The following is a 19,766-nucleotide window of genomic DNA, read 5'->3' as shown; positions in this document are numbered from 1 at the left end:
AGCTGCACCCAGCAAAATAGAATTGAGTGAATTCAAATATTGATCAACTTTGTTATCTAGTACAAATGCATGTCAAATACAGCTCCGAAAATATAGCACTCAAGACTGCATTCTTCTTGGCCAATGGGTGAATAGCTCAGTCCTGCTCTCAGGGACAGTGGTGTCAGACCCCATCTATTTATGACTGATCTCAGGACAGTGGGTCTGAACCCTCACCTTTGGGGCTGATCTTGCGGACCTCCTCCACGTAGTCTCGTGTGCGGTAGTCAATGGGGTGTGTGACTCCGCCCTGGCTGATGGTCTCATGCTTACTGGCCGACGCCGTGCCGAACACAGTCACGTCCTTCACCGTCTGACACAGTTGGGTGGCCGCAATCCCCACACCACCTGCAGAGAAGGAGAGATGGGGGGGGGGAGAGAGAGAGAGAGAGAGAGAGAGAGAGAGAGAGGAGATGAGCATAAGTTCAGGTGTAATTCAGAGCCAACCCTGGGTGCATTTCCTTAATTTTCCGCACATTGGTTTCCCTAAACGTAATAACTAGATAGAAGTGTAAGACGGATGAGATTTGTTTACACTTCACAATTGTTAACTCGGGAGTGTAATTGTAAGAGACAGTGTCAAATAAATTACCCTCAGCTGATATAGATACCCTTTAGGCAACCCAAAAAATCCCATTCCAGACATCTATACCACATCAGGCAAATGTGATTTGTTTGTTTTGTTTACTGTCACAGACAGGCCACTCAATAACAGTGGGGCTCAGGGGTAAGTAAGGGGAACATTACAAATACAATCACATTACCTCCACTGCCCTGGGAAGAATGGGACGCCCACACACAGATGCACACACAGACATCTGGCACTGGAGAAAGTGCTCATTGTGCCTCAAATGACTGGTTAACTTCTTAACTCATGCAAGGCGACCTGCTTTAGATTCCTCTAGAAATCCTCCATCCAGATTCCTCCAATTCAGCTAAGGTATGTGTTTTGTCGGGGCAGGAGAAATGGGAGGCATTTTCTCGGTAGAGAATATAAACATAATTGTAACGTTGCCAGTCGTAATAAAATGTGTTATCAAGACAATCAACAATGTATTGGTCATGATGACCTTTGAAGACAAAGAGGCAGTTATGTGAGAATATGGGCTTCTGTAGGTGTGTATCAGTATGGTGCATGTATGTGTGTTTCATACCATTCCTTATTCCATTCCATGCATTACAATGAGCCCGTCCTCCGATTTCTGCCTCCATCAGCCTGGCCCTGGTGTATGTGTTGTCGAGGCATATCCAAGCAAACGTTTGCCAAAGCAGCCAAGTCAGGTTTCGCCTGGTAACTGATAAGCAGTAGGCTTTTGGACGGAGGCTGACTTGACGACTTGAACTGAAAGTCGTCCATAAAGGTCATTCAGGCCTGACCAAGTAAAGGGCACATCTTATCTGATGCGAGAGAGAATAAAGCAATGCAAACAGAGCGTTCACAACATGTGCATTTCAATTAAAATGGCGACCCATTCTCAACCGTCTAGTCAAGCTGCTAGACTGTAGTTATCAACATGTTTTTTTTTTTATTAACCGGTTTGGTCGCGCACACACTCTCACACATGCCTGAGCACAATCACACAAAAGTAACCTAGGAGAAGTTATTTTCCAATCGAAATGCACTGTCCGTTACTAGGTTGTACAGGCAGAGTTCTCTCCTTTTGACACTTGCGAGCGGAGAGAAGAGAATAAGAACAATTCTCTCACAGCTCTCGTCTGAGGAGACCTTGAGCCGTCAGAAACTGAATAGACGTTTCTCCCTCACTGTAACCAAGCCTGACAAAAAAGACAGAAAGACTTGATGAAATAACAAGAGCACCGCTGTTGCTGTTGGATCGCACTGTCATCCAGTCTGCCTCTCTAACAGCACTATCTCTCCCTGTCCTCGGAGGAAAAGCAAGTTTGCGTTGCCAAGGAAACCCAGGCCAAATTGGCGGCGATGAGTGAGCAAAGGGAGCCATTTTGTTCCATTGGCTGTTCTTCCCTCTGGCCTTTGGGAGGCATTAGGTGGCAATCATACTCTAACATTTGACAGATTGGTTCTCATAATCCTCCCAATAGCCATCAAACAACATACCAAGAGCTAGTCTTTGGGAGTGTATGCGGGCGCAGGTGTTTGTACCAGTGTTGCGGGGTGAGCTGAGGCAAGGAAGCAATGTTTGATACTAGCAACTCAGACATCAGCACACACATACTGTGTACGTTACTACGAACCAGTAACCTGGAAACATGGTCAATAAGCGGTGCTTATAGTGAGATGTATGACTTGGTGTGGAGTGTAAAGGTTTGTTATGCTAGGTTTATTTCACCAATAAAAAAGGTGTTTATCCACTTTGTCCCTCTGCTCCATCTGCATTGTGAGATGGAGGGGGGACGGAGTAGGGAGGAGGGTGGAGGGGGGCACCTGTGTCTGGATCCCCCTGAGAACCAGGACCAGTCTGCAGGCCTTGTGACTGATCCCCCATCACAAGACCCAGGGTAGCACTGCCAAGAGCCCCCTGCCCCCACTTCACACACACACACACACACACACACACACACACACACACACACACACACACACACACACACACACACACACACTGCAGTCTGGAAAGTCTGTTCATGATCTGCTAATCTTAACAAATATGTGAACAGATTAAACCATTAACCCATCATTAACCCATTGCTTTGGTTCCCATTGCTCCTTTAGTAGTATTTCTGGTGTCCCCTCTCCGTCTCTCTCCCCCCCCCCCCCCCCCTCTCTCTCTCTCTCTCTCTCTCTCTCTCTCTCTCTCTCTCACTCTCTCTCTCTCTCTCTCTCTCCTAACTGACAGTGAATATAGACGAGGAGGTTTCTCTCTTCCCTCCTTCTCTTGGCAGTGTGATTTAAGATGATTCCTGAACACTAACCCGTTGCCTGGACAAATATGGCAATTTAAGCAAATTCCCATGGCTAATTACATTTGTTCTGCTCGGGATTCGATTGAATTGTTTACACTGGGAAATTAACAGATGCAAAAAAACATTTTTCTCTCTCTCTCAGCCAGGGTGTGTGTGGAGGAACAGTGGCCTCTATTCCTTTCTGCCTAGTCACACACAGACACAGACACACACACACACACACACACACAGATTTTGTCACCAAATTACACTCAACCTCAATAACATGATCTCTCCACAGTGGAGAGGAATTTTCAACAAAACACTGTGGAATTCAGTTTTGACATTCAGTCCAGCACTATCTGAGTCCACACCCAAGGTTCAACATGAGGAGAGGGTGGGGACTTTCAAAATGTTTTGGACATTTTGCCAAAAAAATTGACCACGGATCCAAGAATCCCTTCCGACCAAATCTAGCAAGGCTCTCTGACAAGAGTTGGACATGATTGTGGTCGAAACCTTGTTAGTAGTAGTACCTATCTGCATTGGTGTGTAGAAACTAGAAACCTTATGAGGCATGAGTGATCTTGAATAGGCATTGAAGTTGGCTGTTTGTGAATGTCTGCTAGATTGAGGGATTACTCTGTGTTACGTAACCTGGTGTTTTTCTCTGCTCTGTGCTGTGAGGCTGATGAGTGTTTTAATATGCGCTCTCCTATCGCTGGTTGCTCTCCGTGCCTCGTAGAGGAAGCTCATTTTTAGTTACTGGAGTGAGTGAATTAAAAAAACATCCTGTGCCCGTGTGAGAAGGCAGTCACTGCGATTTCCTGAGTGAAAATTCTCACAATGCTCTCCGACACACACAAACAGACAGTAACACACACAGAAAGACACACACACACACACACACACACACACACACACACACACACACACACACACACAGTAACTATACAATATGCACAGAGAAACAAACATGATCTCGTAAAAAAAATCTGCTGATAAGCATGCACAAACAAACACATTCTTCCTACCATAAAAACTTGCCCAGGAAAAATAAATACAAAGTGAAGTGCACACACTCGTACACAAACACACACCTGTGATTGTGTGCGTGGGGAGGGCCGTTGAATGGGGTCACCCAACAACGGCTGCAGCCGTGCTGTGTGCAGTGAGGGAGTGATTTGATTGGTGGGTCGCTTGGAGGTTGCCCTGGTTTCTCTTCTCCTATCAGTGCAGCTGATCTGCCTCTGGGTATGCCAGGGCCCGGGGAACACAGAGACGGTTCAACCTCACAGCCGGGACTCCTGTCTATCGCTCAGGGTGCATTAGCATTCACAAAACTAGGATAAGACCTCCAGCAGGAAAATCATAGACTATTATAAAACAAATACAGTTTAATGGCTCCTCTTCCTGAAATATAGTAGTCGTAATTGGACTTTGATCTGCTGTTTAAAATAGCCAACGACTAGACCTCAAATTGAGGAATAAATGAGAATAATAATGGGGAGAAATGAGTAAAATGAACATATCTCCCCCTTTTACTTCCCTGTCATTCTCTCTCTCTCTCTCTCTCTCTCTCTCTCTCTCTAGCTCTATTTGGGCTTTGCTCTTTCTCCCCTCCTCCTCCTCACCCTGTCTCTCCTCTTCCATCATACTTTCCTCTTGTTCCCTCTGTTTTTCTCCTCCCTCCCCTCTCACATGCTCTCTCTTCTCTCTGGTCTTGATGTAGTGGGCAGTGTTTGCCAGAACACACAGGACATATTGTAGCCCATGAATGTGTGTGTTTGTATGTGTGTGTGTGTGTGTGTGTGTGTGTGTGTGTGTGTGTGTGTGTGTGTGTGTGTGTGTGTGTGTGTGCGTCCGTGCGTGTGTTCCTGCGTGCGTGCGTGTGTGTGTGTGTGCTTATGTGCGTGTATGCATGCATATGTGAGTGAGTGACTGTGTGTGTGTGTGTGTGTGTGTGTGTGTGTGTGTGTGTGTGTGTGTGTGTGTGTGCAGTAAGTGAGTGAGTGTGAGTGTGGGCGTGGTGGCTGGACTGCTGGCCAAGCCTGATCCATAAACACTGAGGCCAGTTCAGGGAGAGGTCAGAGGAAAGGCTCTTGGCTGGGCACAGTGGAAGCCCCCCAAGACACATCCAAATGTCACTGCACTTCCCCCCGCCCCGTCCCATTGGGGAAAACAAAGAGGGAAACGTGTGCACGCTCCCTGATGACGAGGTGTCAATCGCGGATACACGAAGGTCATGAGGGCTCGTCGCCTCCCATGGGGGGGGGGGGGTCCTCCGGGTGTGGGGGGCTCAGGACGGAGGATGCAGATGTGCTGGCCCAGCGGAGAGAGGGGGCGGGATTGGGAGGAGAACAATACGCCATTGTTTGGGGAGAGGGGACGGGAGTGGCCGGCCCACAGGCCCACGAGAGAGGCAGCTGAGGACGGGTCAGCACCGGGGCTCGTACAGGCAGACGTGACTGACCGGTGGACATGCAACACCAGAACTCTCTACTACAGCTGTCCCTCTCTGGGTCTCTTTGGACTTTAACTTGGCTGAGGTCTCTTCAGTTGACTTCACCTGACTGGATAAGGACAGAATGGGGCTGGACAGGGAGTCCCTGAGAGTCACAGCATTGGCTGTGGTGACACACCTGATACGGAGTCCACTGCAGTGGAGGCTGGTGGAGGTAGAAATCGGAAGACGGGCTTGTTGTAATGCACGGAACAGAATAAGGAATGGTATCAAACCCGTGGGCTTATTGTAACGCATGGATGCATTCCTCATTCCATTCCATGCATGACAGTGAGCACATCCTCCGATTTCTACAACCGCCAGCCTCCCCCTGGTCCACAGACACCCTAATATACTCTCCCTTATTCAGCAGCACGGCTCCACAGGTCAATGGAGGGGAAACAATAACCATGATGTTCCATTGATGACGAGATTGATGACAGCGGAAGGAGAGAATTGCTTATTAAACAGAGTCCCTATGGTCACTTTGATAAGAAGCCAGGCATTGATCCATGGGAGGCCAATAAAAAGGACTCAGGATTAAATTATATCTGTCAGGCCTTTCCCTGAGACTGTGAGTGAAAAATGTCTCCCCCCTGTACTTATACCACCTGCATCATAATGCTATTATTGAGCAGTACAAATGGATCCGGTGAATCTTATTAAAAGCTGACTGTCTCTTGTCTGTGTGCAATATGAACAGCGTGCATCTTGATTCTAGATACAGGGCGGCGCTGTCCAGACAGTGTAAAGGAGGAACTACGCGGTAGGTTAGGCTAGATGTATGAGCCAAGAGAGGGTTGTGTTGTGTTTAATTGTTTGCAAGTGAGCCAGACACATATTGCAGTAGCAGCAATAGTTGCGAAATCCACAACAAAATCCCACATGACTCAAAACCACACAAACAAAGAGACACCCAATTATTTAAGGACATAATAACATTTACTGTGCATGCATTTAAAACACTCACACAGCGTTCGAGCTTCACAGGAAACACACTGATGACAGCTCACATTCAACTTCACCTCCGGATATTCTTCAGTGCCCACGTTAAACATGTCAGCGGCCATCACAAAGCACATGGGCCACACACACACACACACACACACACACACACACACACACACACACACACACACACACACACACACACACACACACACACACACACACACACACACACACACACACACACTCTCCTGGGGTCTGTCACAGCAGATATCGCTGGTCTCTGACACTAATCAGAAGCTAAAGCCAAAGACATGTTCTGACTGACTCCCAGGCTGCAGCCATATTACCCAACACCCCCTCCCCCATGTGAGAAGACGGTCACATGACTCTCTGTGAGAGGTGTTAGGGACAAAACAAGGGTCTGTGTTTATATCATGTCCTGTTAGTGCTACTATCACTTTGACTGCTAGTGGACCTAGTTCTGCAGCCCCAGCAAAGGAGGCTGGTGGAGGTAGAAATCACACGTGTTTGATATCATTCCTCGTTCCATTAATACCATTCCAAATTCCTTTCCATGCATTACAATGAGCCTGTTGTCCAATTGCTACCTCCACCGACCTCCCCTGAGGTGCAGCTACTGCAACTATACAGCTACTATGTATTACTGCAACAGCAAGTAACGAACAACTGCTTCTACAAGCATTCAAGAATTGATGACTAATCTAGAGATTTTTCATGACCCTGTGTGGGTGAGAGTGTTTATCATGATGATTTTCAAAATAAAGAAAGAGCCAATAATGATGCTTCAGGCAAAGGAGCTCTTGAGCAAATGTTTCTGTCATAGATTCAATAATCCTCTGTTATAATCCTCATGTCCGGACAGCTGGAGAGCCCAGCCTGGCCGCGAGCCATGAGAAACCAGAGGCCCTGCCTCGACTCAACCAGGGGGACCACTTAGACCGTTGCACTCACTGATCCTCAGCAATGGAACCCATGCACTCTCACTGGGTACAAAAACCCAGGCAAACTAAGTTCCACATGAAGTCCACCAGGCCCATGTTGATGGATGATATCAGCAAAATGATATTGATGAAAACAAACACCTGTGGATTCCACTGTGGGCTTTCATCAGCGAATACAGTCAAAGTGATTATGTTCCCATTAGACTGTGATAGCACAGAAACCCACTTGTGAATACTACAGTTGGTCATGATTAATGAATTTATAACACATTGAATCTCACTGTGATTGTGTTTCATGTCAACTGGCACACACACCTGGTCCTGAGTGATGCATTTCCTCTGTCTGACATAGACAGATGTATGGTTCATCTGTGCTTGTTTCCCATGTCTCACCCACACACTTTCTCAAATAGCAAATACCACTCTGACTCCCACTGCAATTGTACATGTGCTAAGACACACACACACACACACACACACACACACACACACACACACACACACACACACACACACACATACGATACCAAGAGCACATACATTCTCTCTTTTGGATAACACCCTATTCTCCCCATCTGGCCTGATCTTATACACACAGCAGAAGCATTCCCTCTCTCACGCTTACAAAACACACACTCCCTAACCCAGGTGCTTTCGCCCACTCACCTCCCCCCACTCCCCCACTCCCCCACACCCACACACAGTGCACTCTGACCCTCAACTGCAGGTGCCAGGTGGTGGTCTCCAAATCCATCCTCTCAAAAGTGATCTGCTCTACTGCTACTACAGCAGGGGAGGCTGGTGGAGGTAGAAACCGGAGGACGGGCTCATTGTAATGCATAGAATGTTTTCCTCATTCTATTCCATGCATTACAATGAGCCTGTCCTCCAATTTGTACCTCCACCAGCCTCCCCTGTACTACAGTGTGGGAGGATCCTGTAGGCTAGGATCTTAGTATCTACGATGTCACAATCCACATGGTAACAATACAGCTTTCAACACATAATGGGATATTCAGCAACAGTCGTAATTCATGTTTGAAACAATACGGGCATAAACAGTAGCTATAGAACAATACATCTCGGCAAACAGGACAAGGCATTTCCTCATGACCATAATTCACACACAACAAGTTTACTCTGGAGCCTGGACTAGCTAGCTTTAGCACTATGTATTATTCCAAACGTTTCACAATGATTTCCCTGCTCTTTGGAACATTACAGAAACCCTGAAAGTCTAAGCGTGTCCTCAGTAAAGGGGGGGGGGGAGGGGCGGGGTCTCAGGGAAGGCTGGTGGAGGCAGAAATCGGAGGATGGTGCTCATTGGAATGCAACGCAAATGAATGAGGAACGGTATCAAACACACTCATCGTTCCTCATTCCATCCCATTGTATTACAATGAGCCTCCAATGTCTACCTCCCACCAGCCTCCGCTGGTGTGTGTCTTCGTCCCCTTACCTGCAGCCGCATGGATCAGGATGCTCTGGTGGGGTCGCAGGTTGCCAAAGTCAAACAGCATCATGTAGGCGGTGACGTAGTTGACGGGGAGGGCGGCGGCCTCCTCGAAGCTCATCCCCTCCGGGATGAGGAAGGTGTGGGTAGCGGGCACTGCCGCCACTTCCTGCCACATCCCACACCTGCTCAGCACCAGGACCTTGTCACCGACCTGGAGGAAGACGTCACAACAGAGGAGGGGGGGGGGGGGGGGGGGGGGGTCGATGAGTCATGTTGTAACTTCTGCATACTGGTTATTACAAAACAGGTTAAAGATTTACACGCCTATTGAAAGCAACAAAGTTCCCCTTTTTAACTGGGTTGTGTTCCTTCTATTGCTTTTGTCTGACCACAGGGGGATTTTTACAATGATAAGTGACAGTGAAGAATTCTTGTTTTATCACGACTACTGCACATTGTGTCGTTGCTCTTTGACCACAACCGCACACGGTCAAAGAGGTGACAAACAACAGGCTGTGGTATGACTGCCACCACCACTGTGACTGCTGCAACTCCCACCAACATCCTCCCCCACGCCTGGCTCGTCCTTTTTTGGGCGCCGAGCCGCCATGTCCTGAGGTGCACTTATCAGCACAGGATCCTCCGATACGCTCTCGTGTGTCTTTCCAGGAGGAAGAGCCACACTGTAAACTTCCCCCGCTGCAGCAAGACTGTCCAATCAGGGGACCTCGACCTCGTGCCCTACGAGGGACACAGGAAACACAACTGACCACTGCATTCTAATCCTTTTCCTGTTTTCTTCCTCCCCCTCCACCCCTCTTCTACATTTAACTCTCCCTCCCCCTCTTCTACATCTAACTCTCCCTCCCCCTCCTCTGCATCTAACTCTCCCTCCCCCTCCTCTGCATCTAACTCTCCCTCCCCCTCTTCTTCATCTAACTCTCCCTCCTCCTCTTCTACATCCAACTCCCCCCCTCCTCCTCTACATCTAACCCCCCCCTCCTCTACATCTAACCCCCCCTCCTCTACATCTAACCCCCCCTCCTCTACATCTAACCCCCCCTCCTCTACATCTAACCCCCCCTCCTCCTCTACATCTAACCCCCCCCTCCTCTACATCTAACGCCCCCTCCTCCTCTACATCTAACCCCCCCTCCTCTACATCTAACCCCCCCTCCTCTACATCTAACCCCCCCTCCTCCTCTACATCTAACCCCCCCCCTCCTCTACATCTAACCCCCCCCTCCTCTACATCTAACCCCCCCCTCCTCTACATCTAACCCCCCCTCCTCTACATCTAACCCCCCCTCCTCCTCTACATCTAACCCCCCCTCCTCCTCTACATCTAACCCCCCCTCCTCCTCTACATCTAACCCCCCCTCCTCCTCTACATCTAACCCCCCCTCCTCTACATCTAACCCCCCCTCCTCCTCTACATCTAACCCCCCCTCCTCTTCTACATTTAACTATCTCCCTCCATCTCCTCTACATCTAACCCCCCCTCCTCCTCTACATCTAACCCCCCCTCCTCCTCTACATCTAACCCCCCCTCCTCCTCTACATCTAACCCCCCCTCCTCTTCTACATTTAACTATCTCCCTCCATCTCCTCTACATCTAACCCCCCCTCCTCTACATCTAACCCCCCCTCCTCCTCTACATCTAACCCCCCCTCCTCTTCTACATCTAACTATCTCCCTCCATCTCCTCTACATCCAACTCCCACCCTCCTCTTGCCCTTTCCCTCAATCTAAGTCACTGTCTCTCTTCCTGTCTCCCCCCCTCCCTCCCTCTCACACTTTCAGTTTCATCCTCTCTGTCTCCATCTCTCTCTCACACTCACTGTACAGTATCTCCTCTCCCCCTTCTCTGACTGCCCTCCAACTCTCTCTCTCTCCCTCCGACTCACTCTTTCAATATCTCACCCCCCCCCCTTTATTTCTCCATCTCTCTGTCTCACTCTCCCTCCCTCCATCCATCCCTCCCTCCCTCTGTGAGGAGTCGGCCGTTTCCCCTCTTTCTCATCAGTGAGACAGGACAATGGGGCCCATCTTCTCCCCTGGCCGCTCTCCACTCATCAGTGGCGTTGCCAGATTCTTCCCCATGGCTGAGCACAAGACAAGCTCTCTCCTCCTGGGAACAAACCCACTCCGCCCGGGCCTCTCTAATGGTCTGGAGGGAGCCGTGCGCCTCGCTGTCTATCCACTCCAATTAGAGACATCTCTCCTTTTCACTCTCACTCTCCCTCACTCTCTCTCTCTCTCTCTCTCTCTCTCTCTCAATCTTTCACTCTCTCCATTTTTACCCCCCTCATCTCAAAGCTGTCTCATTTTTATTTCCTCCTTTTTATTTCCTCCTTTTTATTTCCTTCTTCACTCTCACCCTTAGTTAACGTTCCTCTTTTTTTTTCTATGATAGTCCTTCGATTTCTCTCTCTCTCTCTCCCACCCTCTATTTCTCTCCAACTCTCTCTCTCTCTCTCTCTCTCTCTCTCCCTCTCTCTCTCTCTCTCTCTCTCTCCCTCCCTCTCTCTCTCTCTCTCTCTCTGTGTCTGTCTCTGTTGTGAGTTCATTGCCTTCGCTCTTTTAATTAGAAGTACAGTGTTGTTGAGATCAATAGGCGGGGGTGTTGGAGCTTCACATGAAACACACTGATGACTCACAGATCGCATTCAACTACATCAGCAGTTAGTCTTCGGTGCCCACGTTAAGCATGTGAGTGGCCATCACAAAGCACATGCGCACGCACACACACACACACACACACACACACACACACACACACACACACACACACACACACACACACACATTGAAACACACAAACACATATTCAAGGCCAGACAAGCAAGCCTCGTGACAGGTCTGTCACAGCATCCGGCACTATGTGACCCCCACTCCTACTTCTCTTGTGTTGCCTTCTGCCCCTTGACTCTACCACATCAAATGAAGTCACTATATGGGGGAGAGCTGCTGCACAAAGAAACTTCCAGTTAGCTCGACTTAATCAGCTGGTGATTCAATATTGGGATATGTGGGCAAGGAGTCAGTAGTCCTGTGGTTTGACGGTCTCAGCAAGAATCAAGAAGTTCTCACTCAAACGGTGACTATGGACCTATTGTACTGTAGCTCCCAGTGCCATCAATTTGATTAGGAAACAATTCACAATTCTACTGTGTCAGAATGACTAGTCTTTAATACTGTTAGCCTGTTGATGTGTTTGTCGTGTGAAGGTCAGTCTGAGTGTCAGAGCCACACTGCCCCGCCCTGTTCACAGATGTAATCTGTCATAAGCCTATATCACACACACAGACACAGACACACAAATGTACACACACACACACACACACACACCGACACACATACACCCTCCTCCCTCCCCCCCCCCTCCCCCCCACACACACACAGACTGCTCACTGTACTGCTGCTGCTTCAACTATGACCACTGAAGCAGCATGTCCTCAGCTGCCTTAACTAGTAGCTGCTACAACACAACACAATACAAATACTGGCTCCTGAAATAACCACAGTTGTAACTACAGTATACTGTTCCTACTGCTAGAGCTACTGGGTTGCAAGTATGAGTTCAGATTTAAATAATTATTATGGTTGACGAGAGCATCAAAAACCCATCAAGAGACCCACAGGGAACTGAACCCGACACACACAGACACAAAATAGAAAGGCTGTTAGTCTCCAATTTTCTCAGCGTCTGACTTTCTCCTCTCTTCGTTTGTGGCTGACTGTCAACTCAGACTGTGCAAAAAGCATGCTCTCCGTCTGTAGCAAAAAGGACGAGAGGGATAGAGGGAGGGAGGAGGGACGGAGGAAATACCAGACTGACAATGTGGGCCAGAGGGAGATAATTGAGAACATATGGGTCAGATCCGACTAGAGCTCAGCTAGAGCTAACTCACAGAACGGAAAAAGGTTGATGAAAAAAGTGCTGATGTTTAGTGTCATGGATTATTCATAATAGTATAATTTTGTATATTTCCCCCTTACTCTCACTCACTACTAGATATTTCCCTTTTCCATGCACTACTCATGAGGTCATTCAGGTGATGTCACTGTATTACTGTAACCCACTTCTAGCACTGTGACTTCTGACACTGCAGCCTCTGCAAGAGACAGTGTGTGTGTGTGTGTGTGTGTGTGTGAGTGTGTGTGTGTGTGTGTGTGTGTGTGAGAGAGAGAGAGACAGAGAGAGAGAGAGAGAGAGAGAGAGAGACCAGCAGTAAGGACAGAAGCCTCCCAAAAACTGTCACTGCAACCAGGGTCAACACATTCCCTTTGAGCTAACCGCGTGCCAAAACAAAAAAAGAAAAAGAGATCTCTATCCATTAGGAAGATTTGGTCTAATATTTGGAGCTGGGGGAAGGCGGGGAGAGTGTGAGGACTGAAGAGGACTGTGTGTGTGTGTGTGTGTGTGTGTGTGTGTGACCTTTAAATCCAATCTATGACTGACTAAGTGCAGTGGCCAGGCAAATATCTAATAGGACCATGTTCATAACCTATTATGTTGTCTCAGGGCTATTGGGCCATCGAAGACCAATACCGAACCAATAATTCCATGCTCCTTCATGTGCTCATCTCTCTCCACATCGTAAGGTCCATTGGGTATCCAAGTCAGGAATCTGACTAGACCACTCCCCATGAGGTACACTGATGCTGAACTCACACCTTCCCTTTTACACTTTGGCTATCTCTGACCCAGTCCAACACAGCAGCCTTAGAACAAATGCAGTCTCCAAGTAAATGCATTTTGCAATATACAATACACAAGGGCGTGAGCAGTTGCAATCAATTAGGGCATACACAAATCTTGGACTGACTCATTGCTATGCTTAAAATGGTGATGGAATTTTGTGCTTAGTGAACAATGTATTCTTCCTCATAGGGCCATTGTCGTCAGTACATTACAGTTCTATCTCATAAGGAGCCCTAAATACTCTAAAATATGAATATCAATCGAATATAATCGAACAGGGTACTATTAGAGGAGATGGGTGTGGTATAACGTATAAGGTTAGTTTGCTATTGCAATACACCTGCATCGTCTGACTTGCTGATCATATGCTGGTAATTGAATTAAAACGGCGTGATTTTGCTTGGTGTTGCCATGCCGTTAAACATCGCAACTGACAGTCATATATGACTCATCACACTATTCAAACAAGGTAGAGGTAACAACGGCTGTATCAAAGCTAAACTTACCAATGATTCTAGAAATATGACAAGACATAACGGACATGATGTGCACATGTATCATAGATAAGCAAACATAGGATGATTTTACAGTCATTGAAAATAGGCTATGTCGAATGGGCGTTGTTACTGTAGGTATATAGGTTATTGTTCAGAATAGCTGAATTACGAATTGCAATAAAAAACACATTGAGTCGGTGGTTAGTGATGTGTGATTTTCCCCGACACAAAGCGATGCCTGTTGACAAAGAGCGCGTGTAATGATTTACATTTCGTCTTCTCGTGGTCTCGCGCCTCGCCCTTTCCGTTCGGTGCGCGTGTCGCTCTCGGTAACAAAGGCAACGGTGACTGTCGCCACACCGTCGCTCTCACGTCAGCACGCTATACTATGCATTATTTATTAGATTTTTTTTTTTTTACAGGTTTAATAAACCCTACATGAATCGCCCAAACGTAAGATATGCAATAAATCTGAATATATCCAAATAGTTGAGGGAGTAACCAAAGCCTAACACACCCGTCACGGGAGGTTGCTGCCTGCCGCGACTCCCAACTTGGAGCTGTCAATCTCTGGCGCGCAAGGCAACGCATTTTGATTGCCCGGAGACGAGGGGCGCTGGCTTCTTTGAACTCACTGCCAATTAGACAATTGGGTCCTCAGCTGGAAACATAAAAAAAAACAAATGCACCGCTAGCCTTGTAACTTTCCACTTATAAGACGAGTACTGTGGTCTCCATTTATGCACCAGTAAATAGCTGGCTCAATAACTCCCAAAAGAACAGACACTTTCCAGACACTGGAAATTAGCCTGCAGTAGCCTATTCTTTTTGTTTGCATTGTTCCAACTATCTGATCACTGTGAAACTGTGGATGAATGGCCTTGAAGGCATACTTCATACTGCAAATGATACTGAAATTAATATTAAACCGAGTGTAGTCTACATAGTGATAATGACAATTATGATGATGATGATGATGATGATGATGATGCTGATGATAATAATGTGTAGATATCACGAAATATAGGCTAGTCATATGTGTCTGGTCATATCAATAGCATAAATTGACACGCCCTAAATCAAACAGATAATGTATCCAACTTCAATGCCACAATAAATGAATTAGGCTAACAGAAGGGATTTTTTTTATAACAAGCTCAACACATTCGCATCGAAATTAACAAACGTCTGGTATCACAGTTATACGTGAATCATAAGAGAATGGCTTCAAAGACATATGAACTAAGTAATATGGTGACGAGAGAACTGAGAGGATGCGCTTACTTTTCTCTCTGTCACCTCTTCTCCCACAGCCTCGATCACCCCGGAGCACTCCATCCCCGGCGTAACAGGCGGGGACGGCAGCCGGTCGTATAGACCCTGCCGGGCCAGCAGGTCGGCAAAGTTCAGCCCGCATGCCTTGACCCGCACCAAGACTTCTCCGGCTTTGGGTGTCGGCTTCCCCTTCTTGACCTGCAGCTTCACTTTATCATAGCCCCCATAGCCGGAGAGGACCAGGGACCGGTAGGTGAACACATCTTCTTCGGGGACCTTCTCGGTTGCCGCCGGTGTGGTTGCCGCCGGTGTAGCTGCCGCCTCGGCGGCACTGGCAGGTGGTGTCTCCGGCTTGGACGCGGCTTTCGGCTCCTCACTGGGTTTGGTCTCTTGCTTTTGTTCCTCGGCGTTTTGCTGCTGAGCAGGTGCGTCCTCGCCAGACATTGTGAAGAGTATTAGTAGACAGTAACAAGTCTTGAGATTTTCACTTCTTGTGTTTTATTTCTCTTTTGCCTAGAAGGCTTTCTTGTTTTACCTTAGCAGAGTAAAGAGCAAAGGAAGTGAAAACCTGAATGTCAGAGCTTCTTTTCACCAGCCTTGCATTGGGATACAGACCAGAGACTGTGTGGGCTTCAGCTGAGGAGAGAGCAGGCTGCCTCGCAACGGCTTCAGTGGCCAGAGGTTGTCAACTCCGCGCTCTGACAAAGAGTGTGTGGGACGAGACGGAGGCGAACTACAAAACCCGGAAAGCAGAGTAGGAGGAGGAGGAGGAGGAACGAAAAGAGGATAGGCTACACTTTCTCTCGGGGTAGTAGTGGCGTGAGAAGGCAACTACAGGACTATTAGCCTACCATAAGTGAAATAAGCATGATTTCCCCACGTATCACCTCATTCGATCTCAAATACAAGCGGTTAATTCAGGTGAAATCTAGGTGGCGACTGGGGGATTAATAAAACAACATGTTTGATGTTCCCAATCCAGGACAGCATCATCACATTTCTGGAACTCCATTCTCGAGTAATTTGATGACTCACACACACACACACACACACACACACACACACACACACACACACACACACACACACACACACACACACACACACACACACACTGTGCGCACGCGCGCACAGACATCCTATTTTAAACCCTTTCTCGTCTTCACCACCTTCTCCAACTCCATACTCTGCTCTCCTCATGTCTATATCTCCTTTTACTTTTTTCTTTCTTTTCCTTGCCAGCTATCCCCTTTCATCTACCCCTCTTCTCATCTGTATTTCTCCTCTAGATTTTCCTCTAACGCCTTAGCCTCTAGCAGAGAAAGTTATGGTTCTGGAACAGGAGCAGTCCAGAGGAAATGTCTGTTTATGCCACCCATTCTACTGTATGATTGGCCGGAACCTACAGCATGCTCAGGGCTCATTGTTGCAACTTCCCAGTACAGACGGCTTATAAAAACTATAACTGCTTGTTTTGAGATCCTGACACTATTTGATGAAGGTTTGTACTTTACTCAGCTAAGGTGGAGGAGATGGTATACTGTGATATCTTCCCCACTGCAATGTGGGTGGAAAGCATGCAAATAGAGCTCTTCCAACTCACACATTTCATTGATGACCTTAATAAAGTAACATTATTCTTATTTTTAGAACTTACAAGGTGTGAAGCAGATGGCCCTGTTTCTCTCCATCACCAACACAGTAACAGACCAATAAAGGATGGCAAGAAATTGAATCAGAAATAAACAACAGTAATACAAACTGATTGATTTATTGATCAGCTGTTGAGATATCCATATCATGGTGAGATTAGACGATGCTACTGATACCCTAAGGCCAATTTAACATGACCGGGGGATTTCAAATATCTCAACCTGGGGACTTGTGTGGTGTTTTATGTGTTCTGCAATGCACATGATCACTTCATGCATTTACGTTGTGGGGAGCTCTGAGGTTTGCAGAGTGCCCAGATCTTGGGTGTACATTCTCTCTGTCAACCATGTCCATTTGCACCAAAGTGACCACAGAAAGCAGTGCAGTAAGCTCATGGGAGGCTGGTGGAGGATGAAATCGGAGGACGGGCTCATTGTAATGCATGGAATGGAATGAGGAATGGTATCAAAACACATGTTAGATACCATTCTTCATTCTATTCCATGCATTACAATGAGCCTGTCCTCCAATTTCAACCTCCACCAGCCTCCCCTGACATGCATGAGTGAGGTGTGGTGAGCCACCTTGTGGAAGTTAAGTGCTGCTCTGCAGTTCTGGGCTCAGAGCCAGCACAGGTGGACAGATCAATTTCCCAATAGGCTTCCATAGGATGCAGGCCCCATTCACCATCAAAACTGACATTGATAAATAGTTGCAGCGGAAATTGGTTTTCCACCCCCATAAACCACTCTAAGGCCCTCTTAGTGACAACTAGTACACTGAGGGTATGTACTTAGGAGAGGGTTTTCCTCCTCATTATTGGTTGGCAGGCCAATTTTATAATTCATGTAACCATATAATGACAAGTAGGAATGTTTACCTGTTGACAAATGAACAAGAAGGTTATCTCTCTCTCTCAGACTTGGGACACACCTTGAGCATAAACACCTATGAGGCAGATTAAAGTGTAACTGATCCATTATTGCCAATATAGTATGTATGGCACAGCTAAATGGGTGGAAATATCTCAGCAACAACACTATAGAGGCCCAAAGTTACATCTTCATAGTGTAGTAGTCACTGCTGTACCCTTGACCGAGCTGTAAATTTCTTTGACAGTTCCTGTATTGTTTAGGTAGGTTACTGAATGTGTAATGTTGTGAGGTACTATCATTGACCTGGATATGGTAGGGAGCTCTGATTTCAGATGTCTGGTAGGCAAATTGAGGGCGCCTGTAGGGAGAATGAATGGCTGCCTCGTGGGAGACTGTCTGACTACAAATGTACAGGGATGAGGTTGTCTGGAACTGAGATCACTTTCTGAGCTACTTGCACATACAACATATGCAAATACATACACATTCATCCCTATCCAGACACATATTACATGCACGCAGCCTTCAATATATGTCATGGAAATTATCCCTTCAATCAATTATTGTTGTCTTTTTAGCAATTCTGATTGGCCCCAATATCCCAGCAGACACCCCTTCATGCCTCAGCCTATAAGACTCATGCAAGCGGGACTGTGTCTCACACACCGTTGACAATGGTAGCGGTATTATAGGTATTGTATACATGCAGCTGAGTGCCCAAATGTTGGGTGTACATTCTCTCTGACAACCATGTTCATTTGCACCAAAGTGACCACAGAAAGCAGTGCAGTTAGGGTCAGGGGAGGCTACTGGAGGTAGAAATTGGAGGACGGGCTCATTGTAAAGCATGGAACAGAATAAGAAATTGTATCCTCATTCCATTCCATGCATTGCAATGAGCCTGTCCTCCGATTTCTACCTCCACCAGCCTCCCCTGACATGCATGATAACGTTCAGCTTCACTTTTGATGAGCCACGAGTGTATTATGCATAATGAATGCATGTATTGTTCTCACAGTTCCATCTGGACACTAGAGGACGGCAGTGACCAACTCTCTAACTCAGGCACAACAGGTGCATCCTATTATTTTCATTATGACCGTCCTCTTTAAGTTCCAGTGTAGTAGCTTGACTCTTGTTAGAGGTATTTCTCTCATGGTCCTCGATGTCAAACAACATGGGTCCAGTGGAGATCAACCAGCTCTGGAGAGTCTTGTCCCACTGAGCAGCACTGCTGGAGCTGCAGTGAGAGCAGATCTCCCAAATGACGGAGGCACTCCGGGCACTTGTCCACACCATCCAGCAACACCACACTCCCGGCCTCAGCGCCCAGTCTGTCAGTTGTCAGCAGAGATCCCTCAGTGAACCAACCCCGAGCATCCCGAGCCCACTGAGCCAGTCTCCCGAGCCCACGAGCCACTCCTGCTTCCCCGAGCCCCCTGAGCCAGTCCCCTGGTTTCCCGAGCACCCCAAGTCCCCCGAGCCAAGCCCTAGCCACAAACCAGTTACAGGGGCAAAGGTGGTTTTGGGCCACACAGCGCTTACAGTAACGTGCAGTCCCTCCCGAGCCCTCTGTCACTAACGTTCCTGCTTTTTGTATTCTCTAGTGTTCTTTGCATCTTCCTTTGTTAAATACCAAGTAAAGTGGCCTATTTTCCTTTGAACTGTATTCCCTTGTCTGGTCTCCTCTCCGCACCTGGATCCTATACCATAAAACCTCACAATTATATAGCTATCTACTATCACAATGTCAGCAATGATCTTTATTCAGTTGTTATAAATACCTGTTGTATAAAGCACTGCATGTCTTCTGCAGAGTCATGGAATTTGGTGACGCTTTTTTATACAATTGAATTTATACAATTGGCACCACCTACTGTTGGCTAACAATGGTTCACTGAAGGACAGATGAGACTGGCTTACCAAACACTAACCCAGCACTTAGAAAAAGTATTGGTTATAAAAAAATAAATGAAATACATTA

At 47.2% G+C, this 19,766-nt stretch overlaps 1 protein-coding gene across 1 annotated transcript in view; it reads right to left on the bottom strand.

Moving 5' to 3' along the window:
* vat1 (vesicle amine transport 1) overlaps positions 1-15,885 on the bottom strand; it is a 21,570-nt gene extending 5,685 nt beyond the window's left edge. The window contains exons 1-3 of the mRNA XM_083676669.1: positions 15,264-15,885; positions 8,777-8,984; positions 217-387 (exon numbers count right to left, since the gene is read on the bottom strand). Of these exons, the coding sequence (XP_083532795.1) occupies positions 217-387; positions 8,777-8,984; positions 15,264-15,698 (814 nt within the window). The 5' untranslated portion in view covers positions 15,699-15,885. The remainder of the gene's footprint in view (positions 1-216; positions 388-8,776; positions 8,985-15,263) is intronic.
* Between the last annotated feature and the right edge of the window lie 3,881 nt (positions 15,886-19,766).

The sequence above is a fragment of the Argentina silus genome (assembly GCF_951799395.1).
Source record: "Argentina silus genome assembly, chromosome: 9".
Lineage (NCBI taxonomy): Eukaryota > Metazoa > Chordata > Actinopteri > Argentiniformes > Argentinidae > Argentina > Argentina silus.
The sequence above is the reverse complement of the archived record's forward strand: the minus strand, read 5'-3'. Positions and strand labels throughout refer to the sequence as shown.